Source organism: Bos mutus, chromosome 19 (genome assembly GCF_027580195.1).
Source record: "Bos mutus isolate GX-2022 chromosome 19, NWIPB_WYAK_1.1, whole genome shotgun sequence".
NCBI lineage: Eukaryota > Metazoa > Chordata > Mammalia > Artiodactyla > Bovidae > Bos > Bos mutus.
In genome coordinates this window covers 36,117,402-36,144,932 of record NC_091635.1, presented here as the reverse complement: position 1 = coordinate 36,144,932, position 27,531 = coordinate 36,117,402, and the positions used below count along the sequence as shown (strand labels likewise).

General features: G+C 50.5%; 1 protein-coding gene across 1 annotated transcript in view; it reads left to right on the top strand.

The window, feature by feature from the left end:
• The window catches only part of TBCD (tubulin folding cofactor D), a 148,720-nt gene that overhangs the window by 73,188 nt on the left and 48,001 nt on the right, over window positions 1-27,531 (top strand). The window contains 3 exon segments of the mRNA XM_005887772.3: window positions 10,405-10,561; window positions 19,594-19,651; window positions 25,114-25,143. Of these exon segments, the coding sequence (XP_005887834.2) occupies window positions 10,405-10,561; window positions 19,594-19,651; window positions 25,114-25,143 (245 nt within the window).

Below are 27,531 nucleotides of genomic sequence, written 5' to 3'. Positions count from 1 at the left end.
AGCAGGGGAACACTTTTGTCTGCCAAGGATGGGACCTCCCCCTGGGGGTTCACATCTCACCTTAGTTCTGGGGTGTTGGGAGAGTGTGTTGCTTGTCCCCAAGTCCTGGCCCCAGGCATGCACAGTGGGCACCTGGACCAGGTGTGGGCGGCACCGGTGAAATGGTTTTGTGCCTGTGTTTTCCCGGTGACAGCGTCCCCTGGGTACCGTTTGGCGTCCTCTAGTTCGAATTTAATAAACCGCAGCCGGGCGAGGAGAGAGCCCCTGTTCAGTGGCCTTGCTCCAGGCACTGTGGTGCTGCTTGTCATCGCTGCTGACAGAGTGACAGCTGCTCACGCACAGCCCTGACTCAGCGGGAAGTGTGTGCTGGCCGCAGGCTCTCTGCAGGGCGAGTGGCCCGTGTTGGGGCCAGCGGGGAGGAGGTGTGAGGGCTGCCTGCGCCCTCCTCCTGTCATGCGCTTCCCCCTCGCAGATCGGGGATGGGGGGCTGCCGGGGACTTAGAGGAGGTGTAGGGTGTTTTGATCTTAGAGAAACTGTCTGAAATTTTGGGTTTTCAGTGGTGAAAAAAGGGACTCAATCTGTCAGTAGAAGGCTATTTTCTCTCTGAGGGTTAATTTCTAAGCAAACAGTTGTATTTGAATTTTAGCATAGTGGAGTGATGTTTCAGTTTAGAAACTTTGTTTCCCAGCTAAGAGTTAAAGCAGTCAGTTCCCACAGTGGCCATGGAATCAGTCACCTGCGGAGGTTTCTAAACGTCCAGGTGGCCACCCCAGGCTGGAGACCCTCCTCAGCAGGCAGTTTTGCCATGTGCTGTGGGGCATGTGGGTTGTGACCAGCTGGGGAAGGCTCTTCTCCTTGGTGGTATGACTGGGATGTGGCGGCCGGTCACTTGGATGGAAAGTAGCTCCTTGCTTTCTCGTGCTCCTTCTTTGGGGAGGCTTGTTAATGTGTTTGGAGACGCAAGGATTGGACCTTAATCTCTTGCTGTGACTTTCCAATAGTCCAGGGGCCTGTGGTGAGAGAACCAAACTGCAGTTCTGCCTGTCCCTACACTTGTATTGTCTACAAAGCGTCCAGGCACTGGCCTTATTCACAGATCAGACTCATGGTCACAGTTACTTTAGGCTAGGCAACAGGTCGGGGGGTGGGAGTAGGAAAGAGGTTTTCCTCCAAAGCTTTAGACTGTCATTGATATACATAAAATTTGGAGAAGCTGAAAGATTGTCATGGTAAGTGTATTTCAAGAGGGGTAGAAAGGTGTCTGTTATCCTTCAGTTATAAAGATTATGTTTGTGGGAAACATTAGGGAAATATTTCCAGGAGAAATGGCTTAAGCAGTTTAAACAATTTCAAAGGATGTGTGCTGTTGGAGAAGGAACGAGAGAAGCACTTACGTTCCCTGTGTTTTGTGCCTGCTGTGTGCAGTGCACGCTCTACATAGTGTGGGCAGGGAGGCTGCTGGGAGGCTGGGCTCCACACGCTGGCACCCTCGATGCATGCCTGAACCGACTTGAGGGGAGGAGGGGTTACGTGGGGGACCTGCATTCACCCAGAGGTGTGGTCCTCAAGCCTTTGAAATGCTGATTCACCTTCAGGGGCAGTTCAGTGAACTGACATGTAACGTAGCCCCATCGGGTTTAAATGGAGAAATGTCTCTGCCATGTACACATCCCGGTTCTCGATGCTGGAAGCTCCCCGCGAGTTGTTTCTTAGATGCGTCGTAAATGAAGTAAATGCTACACGGTCTCCTTCCTCTTCTCGTGGGGTCTTCTTCATAGGCTCATTTCTTGGAGAAAGTGAGTAGAAAATGAGGAACCGTCCGCATACCTTATAACTTCATTTGCTCTCCCGGGCCTCTGTGAAAGGACCCGGCGTCTTGATTTCGTGGAGAGTGCAGTTTGTCCTCAGAATGTAAAACCCGCTGTGTCCTGTGCTGACGTCTTACTGGGACGTCGCCCTCACAGCTGTCGTCCAGCCGTCTTTGCCCACCTTCTGCGGCAGGCACACTTCCTGCCCTTCTTCAGTAATTCTTTGAGCCCCCACGTGTGGCACACAGCCCTGTGGGTGCCTCCTGACAGAGGTCCAGCTGTTGGCTCCTGCTCTGGCCTGCTCAGAAGCGGCTAACCCCAAGAGAGTGGCTTCAGGGAAGCCTTGTCACTTGGCCTTGTTGTTTATCATTTGTGTGGATGGTGGCAGCAAAAAGGGTGCACGTCGTCCTGTTTTTTGGGCCTGGTGGTAGGGACTTTGGGAACTGCACGATTTCCGTTTCCCCCTTGGAGGCCCTTCATCCCCCCGAAGGCTCAGTTGCTGTCTCTCGTACTCGCCTCGTGTTCAGTGTCGTCTTCATATCCTGTGGAAGTCGTGTTTCATTCGACAGGATCAGCAGCTCGTTTCCCCTGCGCCAGAGAGCTGGTACCGTGGAGATAATCTGTTTACTCAAAGCCGGCCCCACCACAGTCAGAAGGGCCAGCCAGCTCTGGGTTGTCTCATGGTGTGCAGACCGGTCATGCCACCCCCGGGGATGGCCACACGTTAGCCATCCAGGGGGCAAGGTGTGGTGGCGACGTGGGCACAGACCTGGGAGGTCAGCTGCCGGGCCGCACTGGTCAGCCCCTGTCCCCAGTCATGGCAAGTTGAAGATCTTAGCACCCCGGAGTTCGTCCTGGGGCAGGGCCTCTGCGGCAGCACCCTGGGGAATCAGATTCTAGAACCAGCCACCACTATCCCCTCGGATGCTTACTGCACTGAAGAGAGGAGGTGCTTTTGTTTATATTCTATTGATACCTTAGTACATCAGTGTATTTTAATTGATTTTTTTTTAAAAGACATGTAATTGTCTCTTAAAATAGGAAAGATACGCAATTAGGTTATTTTACAGTGTAGTCCAAAAAGTGACATTTAAAAAAACTAAATTTTTAAAGAAAAGCACTCTTGATTGAAATCTTTATTAAGTTTGAACACCTGGAATCATGTGAAGTCTGTTTTTGGAGTCGTGTTCCATTGTGGCAGGTCACGGAACGTGGCTGAGCGCACGGAGCCCAGGGTTCCTCGCAGAGCTGCTTGGAAGCATCTGGTTGAGAACAGTTTGTTCCTCTACCAGGTGGATACCAGATGTTTAGTATAAACAGTCTAACCAGGAGTTCCCGTGGAAAGCGCACCTGCTCGTCCAGCCTGGTGGAAACTTACCATGGTAGCCACAGGGGCATCTCCTATACTGGGCACTTGCTTTCTCAGTCAGCACCTTCCTTAACCCTCTGGGGAGCCCAGGGAGCTGGAGGGGAGGAAAGAGGTACCCAGTGTCACCTGGGTGGATGCTCTGGTAGCACAGGTGACGAGGAAGCCATGGCTCAAAGGTTCTCAGTTACTTGGCTTCATTGGTATTGTGCCATGGCCACCTCAGTGGTGACGTAGGGGTACCACTCTGGGCTGGGGCTACCGCTTGGGTAGGGGGACTGCTGTGGGCTGGAGGAGGACCCCTGTGTGTGTGGTGGGTTACCGCTGTGGGAGGATTTATCTTCCCTGTGGCCTTGGCTGATGTCAGATCTTTTTTTGTTTTTGGTTGTTCTTATTTATTTTTATTGAAGTATAGTTGATTTACGATGTGGTGTTAATTTTTTAAAATATTCTTTCCATTATGGTTTATCATAGGATATCAACTGTATAGTTCTCTGTGCTGCACAGCAGGATCGTGTGTATCTGTTCTGTATGTAACAGCTCACACCTGCTAACCCCAGCCTCCCACCCCTTCTTCCCTCAGCCCCTCTCCCTCGGCAACCACAAGTCTGTTTCTCTGTGTCTGTGGGACCGTTTCAGTTTTGTCGGTAGGTTCATTTGTGTTGTATTTTAGATTATGTCATATTTAGATTTAGATACAAGTGACACCGTGGTAATCTTCTCTGTATCGTCCCAGGTTTAGTATATGTGCTGCTGAAGCAAGCACTCAGATCGTTATAAGTGTTTACTCTTCTTTGATTTGTCCTCTTCTCTGATCTGTGTTCCACACAGGAATGGTTCCTGTGAATAAATGGAGCATATGTGTTTGATGTTGAGAAGGACCCCGCTGTGATCCTGTCTGAAGTGTCAGACTCCTGGGACCCACGCTAGCTGGGTGGGCCCCAAGGAGCAGTCATCCTGGTCCCAGGGTCCTTCACCTGCTCTTGGCCTAGTGGCTAAGTGGTGTCCTCTGAATAGTGGAAAGGGTGAAACCACGTTTTAAAATGTGGTATTGCCTTTGTTAATAATTATGAAGATCGTGAGTGATCATTACGGACACTGGGGACAGTGACATGAAGCAGCAGCTAAGGAAACCTGGAGTCTCGCTGCCTGGAGGTCGCACTGTTGAGGTTGTAGCAGGTGGGGGCCATGAGCACCTGGGGCTCTCAGCGTGATGCTTGGGCTGGCTTTGCAGTCCAGGGGCTGGGCCGTCTCTCCGTACCTCGGTTCCCCTACCTCCAGGGTCAATCGGACAAAGGCCTGGCCCATAGTGAGTGCTGATTGTCACCAATATCACACGTGAGCCATTGATGGCATGCACCCTGCTCGAGGGTTCTGAGTGTCCTCCTGTCATTAAATATTCTTTGGGTAGCAGCATGAGTTGCATTGAGTGGCTCTGTTGTATTTAAACAACACGCCCCGTCCCGTCATGGCAGGGTTTATTTCTGCCCTTAGGAACCATGGTGGCAGCAGTGCAGCTTCTGTGACAAGTTGGGGACACACCCCAGGAGGCCCAGGCACACAGGGTCAGGGCCGTCTGCCTGCACTGCCCTCGTCACCTTGTTACCCATGCCTCCTGAGTCCATGGTGAGTGGCTTGAACACAGCAGTTCCCGCACTCTCCCCTCTGGACAGGTGTCCTGTGGATGGGTCACAGGCACATGGCCTACTGCATCAACACACAGGTCTGGAGGTTTTGTTGAAAGTCAGGTTCTGCTCGTGTGATCTTCAGAAACGGCTCTCTTGTCCCTTACCTTTTACATTCCTGTTTTTTCCCCAAGTTTCCCCGTCTGCTGTTTCTCCCCTTTTTAGGTTGGAATATTCCCATGATACATGTATGTGAGTTTTTTACATGTAATCGCCATCACGTCTTTATCCATCATACCACACTTACCTTGTTTGTTATTCGCTTTAAAACTTTCTTGAGTGTATTGATCCACTGAGGTTTGAGATGCTTTATGTAGGAATACTCGCTAATCTCTTCCTCTGGGCGGGAGCTGCCCTGCACACCGAGGAGGTAGGGTGCCGTCAGATGGAAGAGTAGGTGCTTCTCGTTTGCCCCAGTCTTGCTTTGCGATTGTGTTACGCATTTCACAAGGTCCTGCCCCAAGACTACGGGCTCCTGCCCTAAAAGAGTAACTTCCTGCTGTCTTGCCATTGTGTGTTTCTCTTTTGAGGAGAGCCTTTATCTGTGGCTAAACATGCATCCCAGGAAATCCTGGACTGCATGCTTCACACCGGGACCTCTCGTGTTTTTACGGCACCTGGTAAAGGGAATGTCCATTTCTGGCCTCTGGACAGCTGAGCCTTGCCTCCCAGCCGCAGCACCATGGGCAGTGGTGGTGGGGGGGGGCGGTCTTGTTCACAGGGAGGACAAGTGGGAGGGCCCTTGGACCAGCGTGGCCACGTGACTTTCCTGTGGAAAGAGAGGCAGAGGGCTTCATGGGTGCTCCCCCGTGGCAGGGTGCGTGTGCTGGGAGCACGTGGGGGGGAGGGGAAAGCAGGTGGTGTGCGGGCCAGGTGCCCACCCCAGCAACACAGGATGCCCCAGGATCCCGCTCTACTGTACCTGTGGAGACGAGCCCTGGCTGAGGACTCCCAGGGTCTGTGGGTCGGGCATCCCTCACGCTCCAGGAAACGCCGGTGCCCAAGTCTGCACTTGCCCCCGAGTGCAGAGTGGTTGGTGCTGTGGCTCGCAGTGCTGCCCACAGGTCAGCCTTTGGGATAGTTTTTTCAGATGTCCTGTGGGAACTAAAAACTAAATGTCTGTGGAACCAGATTTTCTGTCCGTCATTTCCTTTCCCCCAGCAAATTCAGCATGTTTTTTCCCGAGCAAGTTGGACTGCATTCTTTAGGAAGGTATGGTGGCTGTTTGTACTGATGACTGAAATAGAAGTTCAGTGGTGCTGGCCACACCTGCTCCCGGGAAACTGGTGCCTTCCTGGGCTCAGACTGGGCAGGCAGGCTCCTGGCTGCATAGGCGGTTCCATCATGTGCCGAGGCTCAGGGGCATCTCGGGAGACTCAGCCAAATGTGTCTGGGAGATGTCGTTCTAGTACTGCCTGGGAGATGTGGCGCAGTGCATCCTGGTAGATACTGAAGTGCATCTCGGGATGTGGCTCAGTGACTCTGGGACACTTGGGCCCACGCGGTGATATTCCTCACGTGCTGAGTTTGATTTTGAAGTAGTATGTTGTTCAGTTGCTCAGTTGTGTCCGACTCTTTGCAATACCATGGACTGCTTTAATTAGGATAATTCATTACTTATCAAAACTCATAACTTCTGAGCTGGCTGTATGGTGATTTTTTTATTTTTTAAGGATGCTGCAGAGAACGTCTGAGCTCCTCCCGATCCCTGGAGTGCATCTGTAAAGGCCTGCAGTGGGGACTGGGTGTTCTGAGGGTTAACTCGTTTCTCTCACCTAGAGGCTGCTTTGTCCTTAGGCAGTTGGCGTTAGACAAATGACATGCTGTCTAGAGAGAAGGGTATTTAAATTACATTGCTGGACTCTGGGTTGCCAAAAGGAAGCCCTCTGGGGAACCTTATATATTTGACATGTATTTGCAGTGTGTAATTGGAACCGTGAGAAAGGTTTTTTGTTCAGTGTGATTGAAGAGTTTCCTTATTTTAAACCTGTTGAATCTGGAAAGAGCTGTTAGTTTTTGAATTTTTTCCTCTGATAATGGCTTCTTATAAAAGTTTAGGGCAAAGACTGTGTCTCCTTCATATACCACCCCAAGGCTCAGTAATTGCTCCGTACCCTGCGTGGACCGGGGCTGATCTGTCTCTTGTCTTCCCGTCCCCGGATATCTGAACTGGAAGCCCAGCTCATCCTGCACAGAAGAGCCTGGTGGTGAAGGTCCGAGAGGTCGGGGGCAGCCACAGGCCCTGCCCAGCAGCAGCAGCAGCAGTCCCGACCCCATCCTTCTACCCGCCTGGGGCATGAATTGAAGCCGAGAGCCTCATTTTCCAACTTTCTTGTTGAAGAAATCCGTCAGCTCTCTCTCCTCCTGAGCGGTTTTGCATTAGGCAGATCAAATCCCTTTTCAGTGACTGTGAGGCAAGTGTCCCAGCATTGCTCTCAGTGGCCCTGTAGTCCCCTCTCAGACCCCAGTCCAGCAGCGAGGCCTGCGTTTATTGCTGGCAGCACTTCTTCCAGCCCATCCGAAAAGAAACCGATCCTGAATATTCATTGGAAGGACTGATGATGAAGCTCCAATACTTTGGCCACCTGATGTGAAGAGCTGACTCAGTGGAAAAGACCCTGATGCAGGGAAAGATTGAAGGCAGGAGGAGGTGGAGACGACAGAGGATGAGGTGGTTGGATGGCATCACTGAACTCGATGGACATGAGTTTGAGTAAGCTCCGGGAGTTGGTGTTGGACAGGGAAGCCTGGAGTGCTGCAGTCCATGGGGTCGCAAAGAGTCGGACATGACTGAGCAACTGAACTGAACTGAGCGCTTCTTCACCTGTACTTGGGCCTCAGCCACTGGTGTTTGTGGCAGGAGTAATAGAGGGGTCACCGGAGCTTTCGAGAGAAAGAATTTGAACCTGCCCATGCTGAGAACTGGGGTAGGACCTGCCAAGGGAGCTGCAGCAGCCTGGTCGCATGAGTGGGCAGGGCTGGCAGTGAGGCCCTGAGGCCCATGCGGGCTCAGGTCTCTGCTTCTCTGACCTAGCTGGGCGGACGCAGAGCAGTCAGAGCCTTTGTGTCTTGAGGGCCAGTGGCTACCCGAGCACATCACATGGGCACATGTGGGTGCCAGGGACCAAAGTTGGGGTTTGTGGGGGCCACCTTGCTACACAGAACTCAGAGCCCATGCTTTGTACTGCTTTTTTCCTCTCTCAAGTAGGGCTGAGCCTGAGTGCAGCATATGGCTCCCACTGCCCTCTCACAGCTGGCCTCCTTCCATTCCTTGAGGCAGAGAAGTGGGCCAGATAGCCCTGTGTTCGGACCTCCGAGCGTGTCGATTTTCCCATCAACAAATGCCGGTCAGCCATGTGAGGTCTCTTACTGTGCTGAGGCAGACCTCTGTTAGTGGGCACAGGTCACAGTGGGTGTCCTTTTCTTTGTGACTGGTTGACCTTAGGACCCATCTCACTCTGACCCCGGCGTCCGGCGCCCCCACCCGCTCAGGGGCCTGGGGGCCCGCTGGTCAAGGGTGAGGCTGTGTCCTTGTGGAGGTGGGCTTCTCCCAGGGGTCCCTGAGCCTGTCTCAGGGTAGTGGTTGGATGTGACGTCCACCTGAAGTGCATGTGGACGGTACTGACCGCTGTCACTCATAGCTGTCTGTTTGGAAATTGATTTTGTCCAGTGGACCGATAAATTGGGACTCAGCAGTTAGCATCCAGATTCCCCTCAGGCTAAGAGTTGCTGAACGGTCTTCCCCAGAAGTGTCTGGGCAGCTGGGTAGAGTGGTGATTTTAGAGAATGTGGCGAGGCACTGACGCTGAGCTTATACGGGGCGCCCGTCAGGTGCCACAGCCTGTTAGTTCTGACACGCGTTGGGCCATGACTAGGCTGCCCTCTTAACACAGAGAGTATGAACAACACTAGAAAACTAGGAGTAGTTCCAGGTAAAGTAGAACTTCCCCAGGTAAGACAAATGAAGGCCAATTTTAAGCATTACAGCTTAAGTTCAAGTTGAGATAGTAATTTTTAAAATGGCTAATTAGATTTAACTATTTTATCTGAAATAGCTGTGGTAGTGTCCTCTGGTTTGGTTTGGCATTTATACATGCTTTGTATTTTATATTTTATTTTATTGAAGTATGATTGACTTACAATATCATGTTAGTTTCAGATGTATAGCACAGTGGTTTAGTTTTTCATACACACATATGTTTTTCAGGTTTTTTCCCCCCTAAAGGATATGATAAAATACTGAGTATAGTTCCATGCTGGCTGGCTATTTTATTTTTATTTTAAAAGCTTTTCTGGCTGCTCTGGGACTCTGTTGTGGTGCTTGGCCTCTCTCAAGTTGCCGTGAGCGAGGGCTGCTCTCTGGCTGTGGTGCGTGGGCTTCTCCTGTTGCAGGGCACGGGCTCTGGGCACGCGGCCTCGGGAGCTGCAGCAGGAGGGCCGCGTCGCGCAGGCTCAGGAGTCGGGGCACTTGAGCTCACTCACTCGAGCTCACTTCTTTTACTTTTAAACCCCCTTTGTTGTTGTTTAGTCACGGAGTCCAACTCCTTGTGACCCCGTGGATGGCAGCACACCAGCATAAAACTCTGTGCGTGAGTGTTATATAGTTTATTTTCTTTTAAAGTAATTTACGTGTCTCTAATAGACAAACCCTTCCCATATACATGAAATACATGAATATGATAATAGGCAAATACCGTACAGCTTCAGCTCCCTTTAACAGTACAGTGTTCTTCCCAGGGGTCTTAAACTCACTTGTTTCTTTGTATAAAAAACCACGTATGCAGTATTAGAAACTCAGTGAGACATTTTAAAATGGAACCAGAAAGAATATCTGTATGTATTTCCAATTATTTTAAATATCACAGATGATTTACATAGTTCAATATATCTGGGTTATTCCTGAAGTTAGCACAGAGTGACCCTGGGCTTGCTTTCCTTTGTCATCCTGGCTCTCAGCCCTGAAGCTCAGCGAGGTCACAGATGCCCTCTGAGCAGGGTTAGCACACCTGTGTAACGGGGTCCACACTCACTCCCCAGCTGGAGACGGCTTTTGGCCAGAATTAGAAACCCATGTGTTGTTCGTGGTCGCCTTGACAACGAGACTCTGGGGGACGTGGCCTCGGGGTCAGGTGTCCTTTGCTCCCTGGACAGTGTCCTGGGTGACGTTGCCCACCCTCCTCTCACTGCCCTGATGTGCCAGCGCCTTCCCTCGCTCCTGGCGGCCCCTGTTTCCCTTTGCGTCTTCTAGGACCTGGTAGCGTCCCTTGGGTGTGGCCGACGGGCATGTCTGTGCCATCCTCTAGGAGTTTGGGGGCAACTTTTCAGAAACATTCTCACCTGAGTCGAGGTGGTGGACTCTTGAGTGACTTCCTGAGCAGGTCGTGAGTTTCTAAGTGACTTGGGGTGGGACCGTGGTGTGTGTTGCTCACACCAGGCTCTGCGGGGCCAAGGTGCAGGCGGGGTGGTGGTACAGCGGGCACAGTGTCTATGGAGCCAGGAGCACTGCTTCAGGGCCGCTTCACAGTCTCTCTCCCCTGTGTGCAGTTGTCCCCGTGATCCTGAGGGCGCTGACGTACGAGGAGAAGCGGGGCGCCTGCAGCGTGGGCTCCAACGTCCGGGACGCCGCCTGCTACGTGTGCTGGGCCTTCGCACGTGCCTACGAGCCTCAGGAGTTGAAGCCTTTCGTCACGGCAATCTCAAGGTAAATACTGTTAAGTGATCCTCCAGTCACTTTGGACTAGTGACAGCATTGGCTTGCCTGCTTCACTGTCTGCTCCTGTGCAGTGAAAACCAGCACAGCCTCATGAGGTCAGAAAAATACCTTTTCCATGGCTTCCTGGGCAGAGCATTGAGGGCAGCGGGCTGTGCCAGCCACATGGGCGTGGGCCCCACTTTTAGGATCCTACGTCTGTGCCCGGGAGAATTCGAAAGAGATGTGTCCCTAGTATAGTGATGTTAATTTTCTCCCTGTCTCCTGTCAGACTGAAGTTGAGTCCCTCTGACATGAAAAGGGAATTCAGCCGTCCACTTCTGGTTGTTGGTTCTGTGTCACGCTGGAGGAGGAGCTGAGAACTGGGTTGGTCATGGTTGTAACACCAACCTGACCACTTTTACTCAGAGATGGATTTTAACATGATCTCCAGTCCTGGAAGCTGCCTCCCACCAAGGAGGTGCCCTGATAAGAGTGGGAGACCCTCAGGCCTCAAAACGTATCCACAGGGCAACTCTGTCTCCTCCTCTGGCCAGTGCAATGGGCTTCCCTATGGTCTGAGCACCAGCAGCGCCTGGGGAAAAGCCGCAGGGGACGGGGGCCGCTCGAGGGTCAGGAGAGGGTTCTCAGGCTCGCTTACTGCTCAGGTCGCGTGGCCAGGCTGTATCTCTCAATCTTAACCCTCATGTGAAGGGAAGGCCTGCAGAGCAGCCTGGGGATTCTGATCCTTGCTCAGGGAGATACACTGCTTCCTAGGAAGTCGTAAAAGTGTCTGACTTCTCCTGGCCATGTCACCCCGGGAGGGGCAGGAGGGCAGTAGGCTCCTGGAGAGGCTGTGGTGGGTGTCTGTGGCCTGAGGCCTGGCTCCGGAGACCAGGCTGCCCGTGCCTTTGTCCCCTGCTCCTGCCCTCGTGTGTTCCCCACTGTCTTGTTGGTCTACGAAGGTGAGATCGTTTGCTGTTAATACAGCTTCGGGGAGGGCTCTGCCTACTGCTTTCTTGCTCTGCTCCTCAGCTTTTTGGAAGCTGCTTCTGTAACTAGAATGAAAGCGCAGGGTGTATTTTGCTCACTGTTTCCATCAGCAGTCACAGCACAATGAGCCTCTAGATGGGAGCTGTCTAATTCACAGTCGTGGCGTCCCACTCAGCTGAGGTCTTGTGCCCAGGGCCCAGGCAGGTCCAGCTCTGCACCTGTCACACTGCCTCTGCCAGAAACTGGCATGCCCCGACTTCGGGGGACCTGGCTTCAAAGGGTCATTCCCATTTCAGAGTGAAATCATCTCGGCAGGCTTCTTTTTTCAGTTTAACCTTTGTGGCTGAAAGCACTGAAGGTTGCAGGAACCTGGGCCCCTCCTTTCTCTGGGGACTGTCTTTGGCTCAGCCCAGCCAAAGAGAGAATCAGGACTGAGGGCTGAAGCGTCAGCAGAGGCACTGGGCACAGAGGTGAGTGGCCACCACTCATAACGTCCTCTGCTTGGGGCAGAAGCTTCTCGCCACCCCATAGGTGAGAGCATCAGAGTCACAAGACCTCATTGCCAACTTGGAGAGACATAGTGTGAAGAGTCCTGAGCCCTGTGGGCACAGATGAGCCAGAGAGCAGGGTTCTGTGCAGGCCCTTGACTTGGGAAAGGAGGCTCTTTCAGCCACAAGCAGACACCGTTGCAGTGTTCATCTCAGCAGAGGTTTTAATGCAGAGTACCAGCCATTGAGGGTGTGCAGGAGTGCTGGTGAATGTTAAGCCTCGCCCTCGTGTAACATGTGGCACTCGAAGCATGGTTTCCCATTGTGGGCGATCCTTCACAGACTCCCATCCAGTTCTCCAGGAGGCTGAAGGGGCACCGCACATCTTACTCCAGGGTGACCCCTGTTACTCAGAAAAGGAAAGACCCTGTCTGGTGAAGGGGTCACATCCTGGAGCTTGTGCCTGTCTGGGGAGGGTGTTGAAGAGACCAGTGACCCCACTGGATAGAGGCCTCTGTGGCCAACCTTCAGGGCAAGGGTGCTGCAAGTCTGCTTGTAGCTGAGGGCCTGGGCAGGCCCTACCAGGGGACCCCCAAGGGCTCTGAAATGTGGGGGGATGGAGTGGAGGTGGGTGGTCAGGATGCCAGGCTTTCTGAGGTGGGATTTTTTAAAAAATGGTGCTTGGGTTGAAGGACAGATCACAGTGGCAGGGACTGGTGGCCACGTCCATCCACAGAAACTCGTCCATCCACAGAAACTCGTGTGGTTCACTCAGGACCTTTGATCTCGGGGAAGGCTGAATTTCCCTGACGTCTCGGGCACGCCCAAGAGATCGCTGATGAGTTTACACTCACTGAAAGTGCAAGCTGGCAGGGGAGCCCAGAGACTCCTGCTTCACAGCGCTCCTAATTTCTCCTAATTGACCCTGGAATTGGTGCCTTGTGGAGTTTCTGCTCAGAGGGGGCCCCTCTTGTCCCCTTCCCCTGCGCCCATCCCAGGACTGGATTGGCAAGTGCCCATTGGAGCTGTGCCTGGCAGCTTTCTCAGTCCAGTTTGGCAGGTTCCTAGGGAGCCTGTGCTCCAGCCCTTCCCGGTCCATCTCCATGGCAGGCCTGGGGGGTGGAGCGGGCGGGCTGGAGGTGAGTCACAGTGCCACGTGAGCCTTCAGGACGCTGCTGGTGCTCGCCTCCCTGCCTTAGAAGTATCGGTTGGGGTGTGTCCTTCGAGATCTGCCTCTCTTGGTTTGTAATAAGTGACCACATTTTAATTGTCAGCTTTTAAGCCCATTCATCCTGGCACATGATAAAATCTTGAGATCTTCAACTATACTTTCACAAACTCTTCAGTTTGAATCCTGCAAAAGTAGACAGTTGAGATCAAACTATAATTCTATAAACGAACTAGACACATCTGATGGAGAGAGTCAGGCGGCGGTAGTAACGAGGCAGGGCTGGGCGCAGCCCACACAGAGGGAGAGGTCAGTGTGGCCAGCCCCCAGCTCAGACGGCCGGGCAGGGAAGAACCTTCCTAGAGGAACGTGAGGAACTGTCGTTTCACTTCACCCGTGGATATATGCTCACCATCTCTGTTTTATAAATACCCCAAAGGAAGTTTCTAGGTCAGTACACAACATAGTTTGAATTAGCGTTGGTCGGTTTTGAAAACCCGTATTTCCTAAGTGTTATACGCAGATTAAAAGATGGAATAATTATTTTGTGGATAAGTAAATCGGGCTTCCTGAGAAGCTAAGCGTAATTTAGGGACAGAGAAACACAGAGTTAAAATGGTAGAGGATGGTCGTGTATTATTTTGAAATAGCCTTCTCACCAGTAATCAAAAGCTAATTTGCAAGAAGAAAAGGAGAAAAAAAAAGAGCCCTGTTGCCAGTATATGCGTTGGTTGTCACCTTCTAGCGATTTCCTCACCTGAAACTCTTTTGTAAGCCGAGCTCCTGTTGACATCAACCCTGCAGGGCCCCTCCCATGCTAGGGGCAGTGCCCAGCTCAGCCTCGCAGAGCAAGCTGGGCGAGCAGGGCAGCGTGGGCAGCGCCTGGGGATTGGCTCCCAGATCTCTTCCTCGAGGGCAAGATTGTCCTGAAAAATCAGGAAATGGCAAGCATTGCTCAAAGCTACGTCTTGTTCCCACTCAGCGTTTCTTGATGGCAGACTTCCAGGGGGAAGATAACCTTTTTTGTTTCTTGAGAAAAATTAAGTGGCAGTTACTGACCAGAGTGTTCCCGCCCGTCCACCTGTCAGGCCTCCCCTCGGCCTCCATTTAGCTCTGCTGTGATTGAAGCACTTTGCAGATGTCTTGTGTTTCACCGTCATGTCAGCTGGCTCCTGAACTTTGATTCTTCTGATTTAGGGAAAAATTTAGCCACAGGCGGGTCTTGCAGTTTATTTCCCAAATAGTGTGACTTGTAGCTTTTAAGCATGGATGGGTAAGAAATCATCCATCTTGATATTTTGAAAAGCATATTTTGAAATGACATTTTGATATTTTGAAATGACAGGGTTACTGTTACTCAAGGTAAAAAGGATGTTTTGTTTTTTATTGCCACAAAAATATTACACCAACTAACAAAAATTGAGTTTGGGGTAAGATCTGCTCTTTGCTGTACCTGCTAAAAGCCAGGTGCCTGGAACTTGGAGCAGGTCTGGGCATGCAGCTCCCCTGACTCGGACAAGAAAGAAAATCCCTCTCTGTTTGACATAGACCATCCTTCTGTGTTGGGAAATCCTGGGGAAGTATCACCTGAACTCTCCCAGCGAAAGCAAACAGGTGAAGATACCGAGAGCGTTCCAGGCCCAGTGGCTGCCATGTGCTTAGAATGCTCCTTGGCTGGCTGCAGCCTGGCCCCTGCACCCCTCTCGGAAATGGGAAAAGAGAGTGCAGAGTCATGCTCTGCCCCGTTCTGCTGAGGAAGACTTCACAGCCCACGGGACGTGGGGGCCCTGGGGGCCCTGGGGGAATCTCTCGTGATTATATGTAACCCGTGTTGTCACACTTACTGTTATTTGAAACATGCTGGTATTTCCAGATAAGCCAGTTTTGTTCTGAAAGTGTGAAATCAGAACAATTTTCAAAATTTAGTCCACACCAGAACAGTGTTAAAAACCTGTTGCATTCACAGAGGTTTACACAGTGGACTTGTTGAATTAACTTGAGTCTGTACTTAAAAGTTGTGCTTTTTAAGTGGTTTTGTTATATTTGTCCTACTGTATTCTGTGAAGGCTGGTAGAATGTGAATAAAGCAGTAAATATTTTAAGCCATTTACTCACGAATGCAGAAGCAACCTGATGGAGGTTTGTGGGCCCGTCTGTAGTGCCCCAGGGTCAAGTTCTCGGCTATAGCCAATGCCGGCCCTTTGGTTACCAGTCTTTGGACAAGCCTCACCCTGCCTGTCTGAGTTGGTGGCCTGGCCCCAGGCCCTCATGAGCTGTGGGGGTCTGTTCCTGTGACCACAAGGCCAGGGTATGCTCACCGTGAAGGAACAGGGGCCTTGCACCCAGAGGTAGACCGCTGCTTGCCATTCAGGGGGCTTTCTGCTGGGGTTCCCATGACATACAGTCTCTCCAGGAATGACTGCTGTGTGGCTAGTGACCACAGGAACTGAGCCAATTGGGGTGGGCCGTACCATGGGGGGAGGGGGTGTGCCCACAGACCCACCTGAGGGCGAACACAGAGAGGTGTCTGCAGATGAGTGTAAACGCAGTGTCCTGCAGTGAGTGCCTGAGCTCGACCGGGACAGCCCCTGCTGCGCCCCTCGTAACCACCAGGTAACCATGGGGAGCAGGTGCAAAGAGAGTGAAGTAGATGGAGCCCTTGCCCGTGGCTGGAAGGAGGTAATCCACACATGATGAAGCTGGGAAGGGCCCTTCGACACAGGAGTTCAGTACTGTTTTGGCTTGATTACAATGTAAACATACAGTCTTAAAGCCCAACTATCTCCGTTTGGCACCACAGGGCAGGCCCCCCAGGCTGACCTGCATGGCGCAGCAGGTGGCACAGAGTGGAACTTGGTCTTGGCTCAGTGGTCTTGGCTGCACCAAGGTTGAAATTGGGCTCAGCCTGTCCTGGGCAGAGCCAGCATGTCCACAGCTTGGAGGGGGGGTGGTCTGGGGGTCGGAGGGGTTTGGTGTATAACTTAGCAGTGACCTTGCAGGGGTTATGGTGGACTGTAGATTGGCAGGTGATTCTAAGTTTCTTCTTTTTTTCCATTTTCTCTTTATTAATAAGTGTTCAATAATTAAAAAATTGTAATTTAGGACAAATAGATTGACAGGAAATTTCAAGAATTCAGTGTGTAATGTGAACTTCTGGTAGTGTTGGCTGGACCCAGAGTCAGTGAAAACATGTCCACATATTTCTTATGTCAGACATTAAAGGAAAGCGGGAATTCTTGGTTAGTATATTTTCCTAAAATACATATGATCTTATGGAGGTGGCGCTAGTAGTAAAGAACCTGGCTGTCAATGCAGGAGATGCTGGAGACACGAGTTTGATCCCTGGGTTGGGAAGATCCCCTGGAGGAGGAAATGGCAACCCACTCTGGTTTCTTTACCTGGAAAATCCCATGGACAGAGGAGCCTGGCAGGCTACAGTCCATGGGGTCACAAAGAGTCAGACACAACTGAAATGACTTAGCTTTAGCACTTACTCATATGTAAATATAACACTTAAAATTCCATTGATGATAGTATATTTTAGAGTAAAATATCAAATATGTTGTCACTAAGAACAGTCACGTGTATATGTTAATCTCAAACTCCTAAATTATCCCTCGCCACCTTTCCCCTTTGGTAACTATAAGTTTGTTTTATATGTCCGTGGGTCTGTTTCTGTTTTGTATAAACGTTTATTAGTACCATTTTTTTAAAAAAACTTACTTATTTTTTAATTGAAGATAATTGCTTTACAGAATTTTGTTGTCTTCTGTCAAACCTCAACATGAATCAGCCATAGGTATACATATATTCCCTCCCTTTTGAATCTCCTTCCCATTTCCCTCCCCATCCCACCCCTCTAGGTTGATACAGAGCCCCGGTTTGAGTTTCCTGAGACATACAGTGAATTCTCGTTGGCTCTCTATTTTACAAATGGTAGTGTAAGTCTCCACGTTACTCTTGCCGTACATCTCACCCTTAGTACCATTTTTTTTCCCTCTGTGTAAGTGATATCATATGATACTTGCCTTTGCCTTACTTAGTTGGTAATCTCTACATCCATCCATGTTGCTGCAATTGGCATTATGCGTACTGCTGTATAGAAACCCGTCTCAGCAGGACCTCCTGCGTGGCAAAGGGAATTATACTCAGTGTGTTATAATAACCTATAAGAGGAAGGGGTGTGAAGAAGGAATAGATGCACACCCGTGTGTGACTGAATCACTTCGCTGTACACCCGAAACTAACACAGCGTTGTAAGTCAGCTGTATTTCACAAAAGAAAAAACCAGGAGGTTTATAATTGCTGGTTATTGAAAGATCACGGAATTACATGTCTTGGTCAGTTTAATGATTTCTGAAATTTTGTTAACAAAAGCATTTAGATGTTGAAATGGAATCAATTAATCTTTAAATGGTCCCGCTAAAGTTGATGAATTTCCTTTAGTGTTAAGACTGGTATTTTTTTTTTTTTAATCTTGTCTTGGGTATAGTTTATAATATAGTAAAGAGTTGAGAGAGGAAAAGGAAACCACTCTCTGTTGCCTTTATTAAAGGAAAAGGTTCTTCTCTTTAATAAGAGTTTTGCTGAAATTCATTTCAGCTTCAACTAGTGAAAGGACCCCAAATACTAATAATACTGGATCTTTAAAAATCTTTAGATATTTAGTTGCTTTTCAAAAAAACTTTTAAGTTTGAACTAAATTTAGACTTAAAGAAGAATAGCAAAAATAATAGCAGTTCCCGTAAAAGCCCTTCATCAGCTTCCCTGAATGTTGACTTCTCACAAAGGAGACCAGAGAATGAGTGTTGTGTGGGGCCAGTGATTAAACCGCAGCTGCTGTTTGGTGATGTGCCATCTTGGTTTTGAATTTGGGGTGTGTCCCAAACTCACTGCCCCCCGTTGAAGTCTATAAAATTAATGTTTAAAGAGCGATAAGCATTTTGGGGGTGCTTTGAGACTCTAATAACTATCCAGTTTTCACACTCCGTGCCCATCAGCTCCTGTGCTAGGCCAGCAGCGATGGTGGTGGTTTCATAGGAAAACGGGTCCCTCTGCTTTCTGCTCCTTTGTTGACTTACATCAGTGTGGACCACGCCTTGTCTTCTAACACTGTTGGTTATTTTGGTGTCAGATTGCAGCGTGTTTAGTTATTGGGAACAACTTCAGGTTGGCTTCTGTGCCTTTTTTCATTTTTCCTAATGGTTTCTCAATTTCTAGCATGACAAGATGCCCCAGGCTTTTCTTTTTTCCTTGCCCCAGCCTTAGAGTCAACCACCTCCAGGAGTCCTTGTTCCTCTTAGTGGAGAATGGTGTTTAGAATTCAAGACCTGGGTTCCACGCCCACACCCACTCCTACACTACCCTTTGTACCTCCAGCCTGGCCAACTGCGTGGACACCTGCGATTCCAGCCCAGGCCTGCCCAGTCCCCTGACCTCCTTCCTGTGCGCAGTACTTCTTCATCCCAGCTCCCTCCCAGCGTCTGTGTGCAGTGGTTTCAACACTGCTGACCCTCCCTGTGAGAAACACGACCGCTCCAGGGGAGAGTGCTCCTCTGTGTCCTCCCCGTCCATCGAGTGGGGTGCCCCTGGCTCACACAGGCACATTTCCAGTGTCCCAGGGGCCCCGCTGCCTATACTTTTTAATTTGCATTCGGGAAAATTCACCCGTCATGAACAGCTGTTGACAGATTCGTAGAGTTGGCTCCCCCAATTTCAGTACCAAACAGAATGGCTGTCAGACAGGAGGGCAGCATCTCTTTCAGGAGATCTCGGTGTGTCCGAAATAACCCCTTTTCAAGCATTTCCTCTGGGGGCTGATGGGAGATCAGTTCACAGGTCACACCAGCAGCAGCGCTCTGTCCCAGTTTGCTTTCTGTTGTCGCCGAAGCCCAGTAAGCACTTGAGCTCCTCCTGATATGTCCCTGATGGTTGAGGGTGACGATGTAGCAAAGGGAGGTTTCAGTGAAGCTGGTGGACAGTCTGAGCCCGGGGGGAGCTTCCTTCTTGCCAACTGTGGTCAGAGTTTGACTTGGGGAATAGGCCCCTCAGAGCAGCTCTGCTTGGCTACCATTTCTGGGGAGGTGCAGGGCTCATCGCTGCTCTTGCTGGCCTCCTGGGCCCTCTTGTTTCTGTTTGTACCTGTGGTCCTGCCCCCAATACTGCTGTCCTCGTCCTGGCCTACAAGGCCTGTGCACGAGGCCACCCTCCCTGTGAGCCCGCTGGCTCTGGTGCAGTTGGGGTTGGCCACCCCGCTGCCCTATGAGCATATCTACCACTGAACCCACGAGCCATGGACGGGCTCCTGGGCACTTGGAGGAGGGAGACTGTGGGGTCAGCATCCCGGGGGTCTGTGGAGAGTCCCTTTCATGAACCTCCTCCTCTCTTCCTCACAGCGCGCTGGTGATTGCCACTGTTTTCGACCGAGATGTAAACTGCAGGAGAGCAGCCTCTGTAAGTTGTCCTGTTTGGTCCTTTTCTTGAGGGTGTGGGTGGCTCTCACCCGTGACCACCTCCCGAGAGACTGTTGTCACCGGCTTATGAAGCAGGAGCGAGGCCCAGGGGCGGGGGGAGGGTGGCTCCCACTCCCTCTGGGTCCCAGCTGGAAAGTGGGCTGTAGCCTGTGGCGGGCGGGTCACAATGGGCTGCCGGCCTCCAGGCGGAGATGCAAGGGGGTCCCGGAGGGGCGAGTGTGCAGTGGGTGCTGCCATCTAAGTGAGGGTGGGGCCTGGGATCCGTGTTGCAGCCGTGCCCTCTACTTGTGGGTGATGTGGAATCATGACCTCTGTCCTCAGATGTAGGGGCTCCGTCAGGTCACAGAGCTCCCCACTGCCTGCCTGCTCTCTGTTCTTTGAAGTATGTGGAGTCTTTGAAACTGTGTTTCAAGCAAAAGTTTCCCAGGAAAGCCCAAGACCTTGTCTGTGTCCTGCAGTTTCTCTTCTTTTGTCTTGAGCATCAGTAGGAAACCTAGTGATTCCTTGAGAAATCTTCACGTTTGTGCCTGATATTTTCCCCCAGGCAGTAATTGTAAGACTCCTTGGAATACAGTAAGACTCTTGATAAATCTGTGTTTAAGAGTTGCTTTTTGGGGAGTTCCCTGGTGGTCCAGTGGTTGGGACTCTGGGCTTCCACTGTAGGGGGCCTGGGTTTGATCCCCATTATCTTCGCAAGCTGCACTGCAAGGCCTTAAAGAAATTGCCTTTTATATTTTCTTTCTGTTTATTGGAACCTAAGAACTAATTTTGGGAAGCAATAATAAAATCAAAGCACTGATGCTTTTATGATATCCTAGGGAAGAGGTGGAATAGAAAAACAGAATTTTTTTTTCTAAGTTACAATTAAAATCCTTTAAAATCAGTGGAAGTTCTTTGTATTAAACACCGCCTAAGTGACCCCTCCTTCCTTAGTGGCACATGTCTATCGCAGTGAAAGGTGCTTCTGTTTGAAGCTCATTTGAAAAGGTAGGGATCGACTGCCTAATTACTGGCAATGAAATTTCTCCTGTCACAAAGCTGCTTCCTGGTGACGATGTATTTGGTCCTCTTGGATTCCGGTTTGTGCTCTGGCCTGTGCGCTCCGTGGGGCGCCGCACCCAGTGACCTGGGGCCTTCTCCTCTGGGGCCTTCTCCTCTGGTGCTGAGGTGGAGGGGGCGCTATGAGCGTGCTGAGCTGCCGTCTTCGCGCTCTTGTGGTTTGGATGCTTTTTTGATGATTCAGTGGTTGTTGGCAATTTGATCTCTGGTTCCTCTGCCTTTTCTAAATCCAGCTTGAACATCTCGAAGTTCATGGTTCACGCACTGTTGAAGCCTGGCTTGGAGAATCTTGAGCTTTATTTTGCTAGCGTGTGAGATGAGTGCAGTTGTGTGGTAGTTTGAGCATTCTTTGGCATTGCCTTTCTTTGTGATTGGAATGAAAGCTGCCCTTTTCCAGTCCTGTGGCCACTGCTGAGTTTTCCAAATTTTCTGTCATATTGAGTGCAGCACTTTCACAGCATCATCTTATAGGATTTGAAATAGCTCAGCTGAAATTCCATCACCTCCACTAGTTTTGTTCATAGTGATGCTTCCTAAGGCCCACTTGACTTCACGTTCCAGGATGTCTGGTTCTAGGTGAGTGATCACACCATTGTGGTTATCTGGGTCATTGAAAAAGCAAGAGAGTTCCAGAAAAACATATACTTCTGCTTTATTGACTATACCAAAGCCTTTGACTTTGTGGATCACAACAAACTGTGGAAAATTCTTCAAGAGATGGGAATACCAGACCACCTTATCTGCCTCCTGAGAAATCTGTATGCAGGTCAAGAAGCAACAGTTAGAACTGGACATGGAACAACAGACTGGTTCCAAATAGGATAAGGAGTATGTCAAGGCTATATATTGTCACCCTGCTTATTTAACTTATATGCATAGTGCATCATGAGAAATGTTGAACTGGATGAAGCACAAGCTGGAATCAAGATTGCCGGGAGAAATATCAATAACCTCAGATATGCAGATGACACCACCCTTATGGCAGAAAGCGAAGAACTAAAGAGCCTCTTGTTGAAAGTGAAAGAGGAGACTGAAAAAGTTGGCTTAAAATTCAACATTCAGAAAACTAAGATCATGGCATCTGGGCCCATCACTTCATGGCAAATAGATGGGGAAATAATGGAGACAGTGACAGACTTTATGTTTTGGGGCTCCAAAATCACTGCAGATGGTGACTGCAGCCATAAAATTAAAAGATGCTTGCTCCTTGGAAGAAAAGTTATGACCAACCCAGACAGCATACTCAAAAGCAAAGACATTACTTTGCCAACAAAGGTCCGTCTAGTCAAAGCTAGACGGTTTTTTCAGTGGTCATATATGGATGTAAGAATTGGACTATAGAGAAAGCTGAGCGCTGAAGAATTGATGCTTTTGAACTGTGGTGTTGGAGAAGACTCTTGAGAGTCCCTTGGACTGCAAAGACAGTCCATCCTAAAGGAAATCAGTTCTGAATATTCATTGGAAGGACTGATGCAGAAGCTGAAACTCCAATCCTTTGGCCACCTGATGCGAAGAACCAACTCATTGGAAAAGAGCCTGAATGCTGGGAAAGATTGAAGGTGGGAGGAGAAGGGGACGACAGAGGATGAGATGGTTGGATGACATCACCGACTCAATGGACATGAGGTTGAGTAAGCTCTGGGAGTTGGTGAAAGACAGGGAAGCCTGGCGTGCTGCAGTCCATGGGATTGCAGAGTCAGATACGACTGAGTGACTGAACAAGAATATACGGTGTGACCTTTAGGACTACCTTTCCTGCAGCACGATTCCCAGAGTCCAGCCAGGCCTTGGCAGTAGTGGCAGCCCCTGCTTCCGGCCCACCCCTGGCTGAGTTGCGTTCCCTGTCTGGCTGTGCACAGCTGCCTGTGTTGTTCATCTGCTCTTGGGCCTCTGGGTTGTTTCTGCTTTGGAACTGTTAAGAATTAAGCTGCTGTGACCATTTATGTACAGGTTTTCGTGTGAATACAATTTCTATTTCTCTGGGACAAATGCCAAGAGTAGGATTTGGGGGGCATATGGTAGTTGCACGTTTAGATCTGCACGGAAGGGCCTTGCTGTTTTCCAGAGGGGCTGCACCACTGTAAGCGTGCCCTCCGTCATCTGTCAGTGGTCGGTTTTTCTGCGGCCTCCGCAGCATTTGGTGGTGTCATTATTTTTGTGTTAGTTACTTTGCTGAGCTGTGTGGTGATAGCTCACCATGGCTTTAATTTGCATTTCTCTCATGGTGATGCTGGGGATGTTGAGCATCTTTTCGTGTGGTATTTACCACCTGTATCCTCTTCAGTGAGATGCTGGTTTGTGATGTTTAACCACCAGTGCTCCTTGTGTGCTTTTGGTCGGTCTAGTGATTAAAGTGACACCAGACAGATTAACAGGGGAAAAAACGAGTTAATTCGTGCACACGGCGGTCTCATAAAATGGGCCCCCTGAAGTGACCAAAGCAGGCTGTTTATATATCATTTTTGGACAAAGAAATGGTTATTTGGGAAGATTTAACAGAAGGGGCTGGTGAAGGAGTGACAAGATTTATTTCCGTAACTGGTGATGAGGATGCTTTCTTGCCTCCTGAAATGGGGAATGTACCCTCACATGAGACATTTATTCTTGCTTTCAGAGTTGGGGTGTTTTAAATACCATCCCCCCCACTGGCCATTTGTCAAGTAACTTTAACTCATATAACAATATGTGGCTTGGGTGGCCTGCCTTCAGCTCCAACAAAGTCTTTTGCCTCCCTTTTTTACTGGGTTGTTTGTTTTTTGTTGAATTTGGGAGTCTCTGTATTCCAGATACGAGTCCTTTCTTGGGCAAGTGGTTTGCGTGTTCTTCTTACCAGTCTGTGGGTTTCTGTTCATCCTCTTTACAAGTCTTCACAACAACAAGAGTCTTAATTTTGATGAGATCCAACTCACTACTGTTTTCTTTTATGGATCATGTTTCTGGTGTCAAGTCTGAGAATCTGAGAATTCGTTGCCTAGCTCTCGATCCTAAAGGTTTTCCCTGTTCTGTCCCATTGGTCTGTCTGTCTTTCTGTCTGGGTTACCACGGCTCCATAGTAACCCTAATACTGGATAGAGTGAGTCCTCTAATTTCCTTTTTTCCCCCCCAAATTGTGTCACCATTTTAGGGCTTGTGCTTTCTCCTATAAATCTTGTACTTTTTTATCTTTTAAACGATGTCACCAGTATAGTAGATGTGTTCCTAAATATTGCATGTTACATAAATTGACATTGTATCTTTTTTTCATCACCTTTTCGTTGGTTTTTTTTTTTTTTTTTTAATGAATTTATTGTGAAAGCTGAAAAATGGTACATAGCAAAAGTCCGGTCTCCCTGCTCCCAGTGTGAAAGCTGCCCGAGGGCCCTCAGGGAAGGGCGGTTCTAGCTGTACCTCCCTGAGGCCGGCGAATGCTTGGTCTTGGAGACAGCCAAGTTTTTGCTTTCCTCTGTCACCTGCGGGAGGTTTTGGGCGCCCATTTAAACCTTATGTGGGGTCTTTGTGTTCTGTTGTCTTGATTCCTTGTGCACGACTAGGCGTGCTCCTCCCAGCACTCCCAGGGGATGGTGATGGTGTGCGTGAGATGAAAGTCCTGGAGGTTATGACCTCATTCCCAGGATGCTCCCGCTCCAGGCATTCAGCCTGTGTCTGTAAGCAGGTTTGTGCCTCCCAGGAGCTCCCTGAAGCCACTGGCCACCTGACCTGTGCTCTTTGGCCTGTGTCTGGTGGATGGCACGTGGCAATGAGGTTGCACTGTGTGCATTGATAGCTGGTGGCGAGAAGGTCCCTGAAGGACAGGGAAGCCTGGTGTGCTACAGTCATGGGGTCAGAAAGAGTTGGACATGACTGAGTGACTAAACGACAAACAAGAAGGTCCATCCGAGGACACCTCATTCTAAGTGAGGGTCTGGACCTTCTGAGCAGTCCCGCTCTGGGCCTGTGAGCGGGACGTGGAGCGTGTCCACTGTAGTCCTGGGGAAGGCGGCGTGGGGAGGCCAGGCACTCAGTGTCACCCGCTATGTGCTGTCATCACAGATCCCCAGTAAGATGACTTGGGCTTTGGGCCTTTAGTTCACCTAATAGATTTGCCTTTATTCCTGTTTCTATATCTAGGGCCTTGAATCAGGCTTTGGTGTGAAAGTCAGCATCGGCCGCTTAGCAGATTTTATAAACTTGAATTCTTAGCCTGTGGTTTGAGAGCACACCAGGATGTAAAAAGAGAAAGATAAAACCACCCCTGAGGCTCTGAGTGGCCAACAATGAGACCTTTATTTTAAAAAAATAAAGTCGTGGCTCATTTGTTCTGCGCCGGCTTTGCTGCACGTCCATCACCACTGGCCAGCGAGTGCACGCCTAACTCACCACTCTGTTTGCGTTTCTCTTCCTTAGGCTGCTTTCCAGGAGAATGTGGGACGACAGGTATGGTTACTTTTAAATATCTTCATTCCTAAAACTTCCTGTAGATGTAGAAGTAAAAATAGTAGAGCCACCGACATGGATCAAGACTTGACCTAAAATAAGTGAGTGCTTCACAGGGGCACTCTGGCCACAGGTTTACTCATAACTCGGTGAGTGTTGACACAAGTTTTAAACAATTAGTAGCTGTTTTACAGGAAACTTGAATGTGTAATTTTCATAAACGTCAGAAATCCGTGCCTCGTGCATTGCTGAGACCCTTCTGATGTCAGCAGTTGCCCCTGGGCGCCGAAGGGGTTTGGGCAGAGGAGGCTGGCTGGGCAGGGGCAGAGACATGACCTCTGCCTATCCCCATTGTGGAAGGAGCCAGCTTCCTCACGCCAGCGCCCCACGGCCCCTCCTGACGTAGCATCCTGCTGAATCTCTTACTGCCGGTCAGCCTGGGCTGGGAGTGTGGCATTTATCCCCAAGTCATTCATACTGTATGTGACAATGACCACCCTGGGACGTGTGGCAAATGGGGGAGAGGTCTTCTTAGGGGAGATACCAAGCTGAGCTCTGTTGAGAGGGGCTCCAGGAGAGGGGTCTGGGCTGGAGGTGAGTGAGTTGCAGGTGTGAGGATACTGGGGACAAGCAGTGATGGGCCTTGGGGTGTTGAGGGGCACAGTTCAGACTGCAGGACTGAGGGGAGTCCACGCAGAATGGCTGCTTGGCAGGTGGGAGGGCAGGAGAGGGGGTAGGTGGGAGAGGTGGTTGTCCTTGAGAGGGAAGACTTGGATGAATACAGGATTCTGAGACTCCTGCCTGGACATCTGGGAGAAACTGTATGTGCAGAACTGTTGCCTTGGGTGACCCCGAGTCCGTCAGGGTTCTCACAGCAGGGTCAGCCTTGCTGTTGGACCGGAGCCTGTGTTCGCAGCACTGGGCCCACGGCCTCTGGGTTGACTCGCCATTCCTGGGCTGACAGGGAGGGACCAGGGTGAGAGGGCTGATGCTGCCGCTTCCACAGGGATGGCGTTTGGTACACGGTGGCAGGGTCCCCTGGAAGCCTGGGGTACTGGGCATGTAGAGGTGCTTCCATCCATGTGGCCCGGGTGTTGGAGGGGTCCCCCAGCCCTTAGGGTGGAGCCGGGAAAGGAATCAGTGGGGCTTCAGGCTGGACCAGGTCTGTGAAGGCAGCCGACCTGCTCACCTTCCATCGAAGGCCATAGAACCGCCAAGGGGCAGTGAGGAGGGTGGGTTAACTGGGAGTCCTGTAGCCTGTATTGTGAACTGTGGCCCTGCACGTGGAGGGGTTAGGGCCTTGAGGTGAGCTCTCCAGTTCTGAATGCAATGTTAAAGCTAAACTGATGCCAAGGTGGTTTCAATCGAAGACTTGAATTCCACAGTCATTGCCAAAGGTAGAGGGAACCAAATCACGCAGCTTGAACTTGAATTTGTGCTACACCGAGATTGCTGAGGTGCCGCCGCATCCTTTGGGGGTGCTTTTCTGAGGAAGGAACCTAGTAAGGGCTCAGCCTTTCTTCCGTTGCTGTGAGGTGACTGAGACCCAGTGTGCTTGAGTGTCACTTAGTCCTGTCTGCCTGGAACCCCGAAAACTTAGAAGAAAGCAAGCTGGTCACTCGGCAGCTAGCAGCTGGTCACTCGGCAGCTACCAGCCTCTGGAGGGTGGCTGGCCCGAGGAGACCCTGGGGCATCGGGAGGCGTCTCAGTGTTGGCCAGGAGGCGGCAGGCTTGCGCGGTGGAGCAGAGGGCGCCGCCGCCTCCTGCAGCCACAGGGGCCTCTATCTAACTCGGCCTCAGGCTGGTGTGGGTGGCCTGGGGTCCAGCAGGAGTCAGCCCGGTGCGCGGTTGCCCCTGCGGTGTTGGGGGGCCCTCTTCTGCACTGAGCTGTGTAGGGAGATGGATTGACTTTTAGGTTCACTTGAGAACCAGACCTCTGATCCTGAGGTCGTATCCGTGACAAAATTGCCAAGGTCCATTGACAATTCAGAGTCAGATTTCAAGTTCAGTTCTTCATGTGTGGGGCTCCCTCAAAAAGAGAGTGTGGAAGGTTAGCGGTTTATGGGTCCCTCTGCCTAGGGCTTGCTCAGAGTGAGGAAGGGTGCCAGGGACCCAGGCCTCCCCGCACCCTCATGGTTAGTGACAGCACAGCATTCGCTCCTGGGTTGCAGGTTTGTCATTTATGTCCTTTTAGAAAACGTATTGTCATGTTTTCAGATTTTCAAGTATTGTCACCAGAGAGTGGTATCAGTAATAACTTGCGGACTTTGGGGTGGGGCCTGGGCCTAGGCTGGGAACGTGTGGCTGGGTGTGGCCAGTGTCCCTGACCACACCCCCCCAACTGCTTGTTTCAGAGTCTGGTCCTGGGTGTCAGCTGTCGGGCCCCCA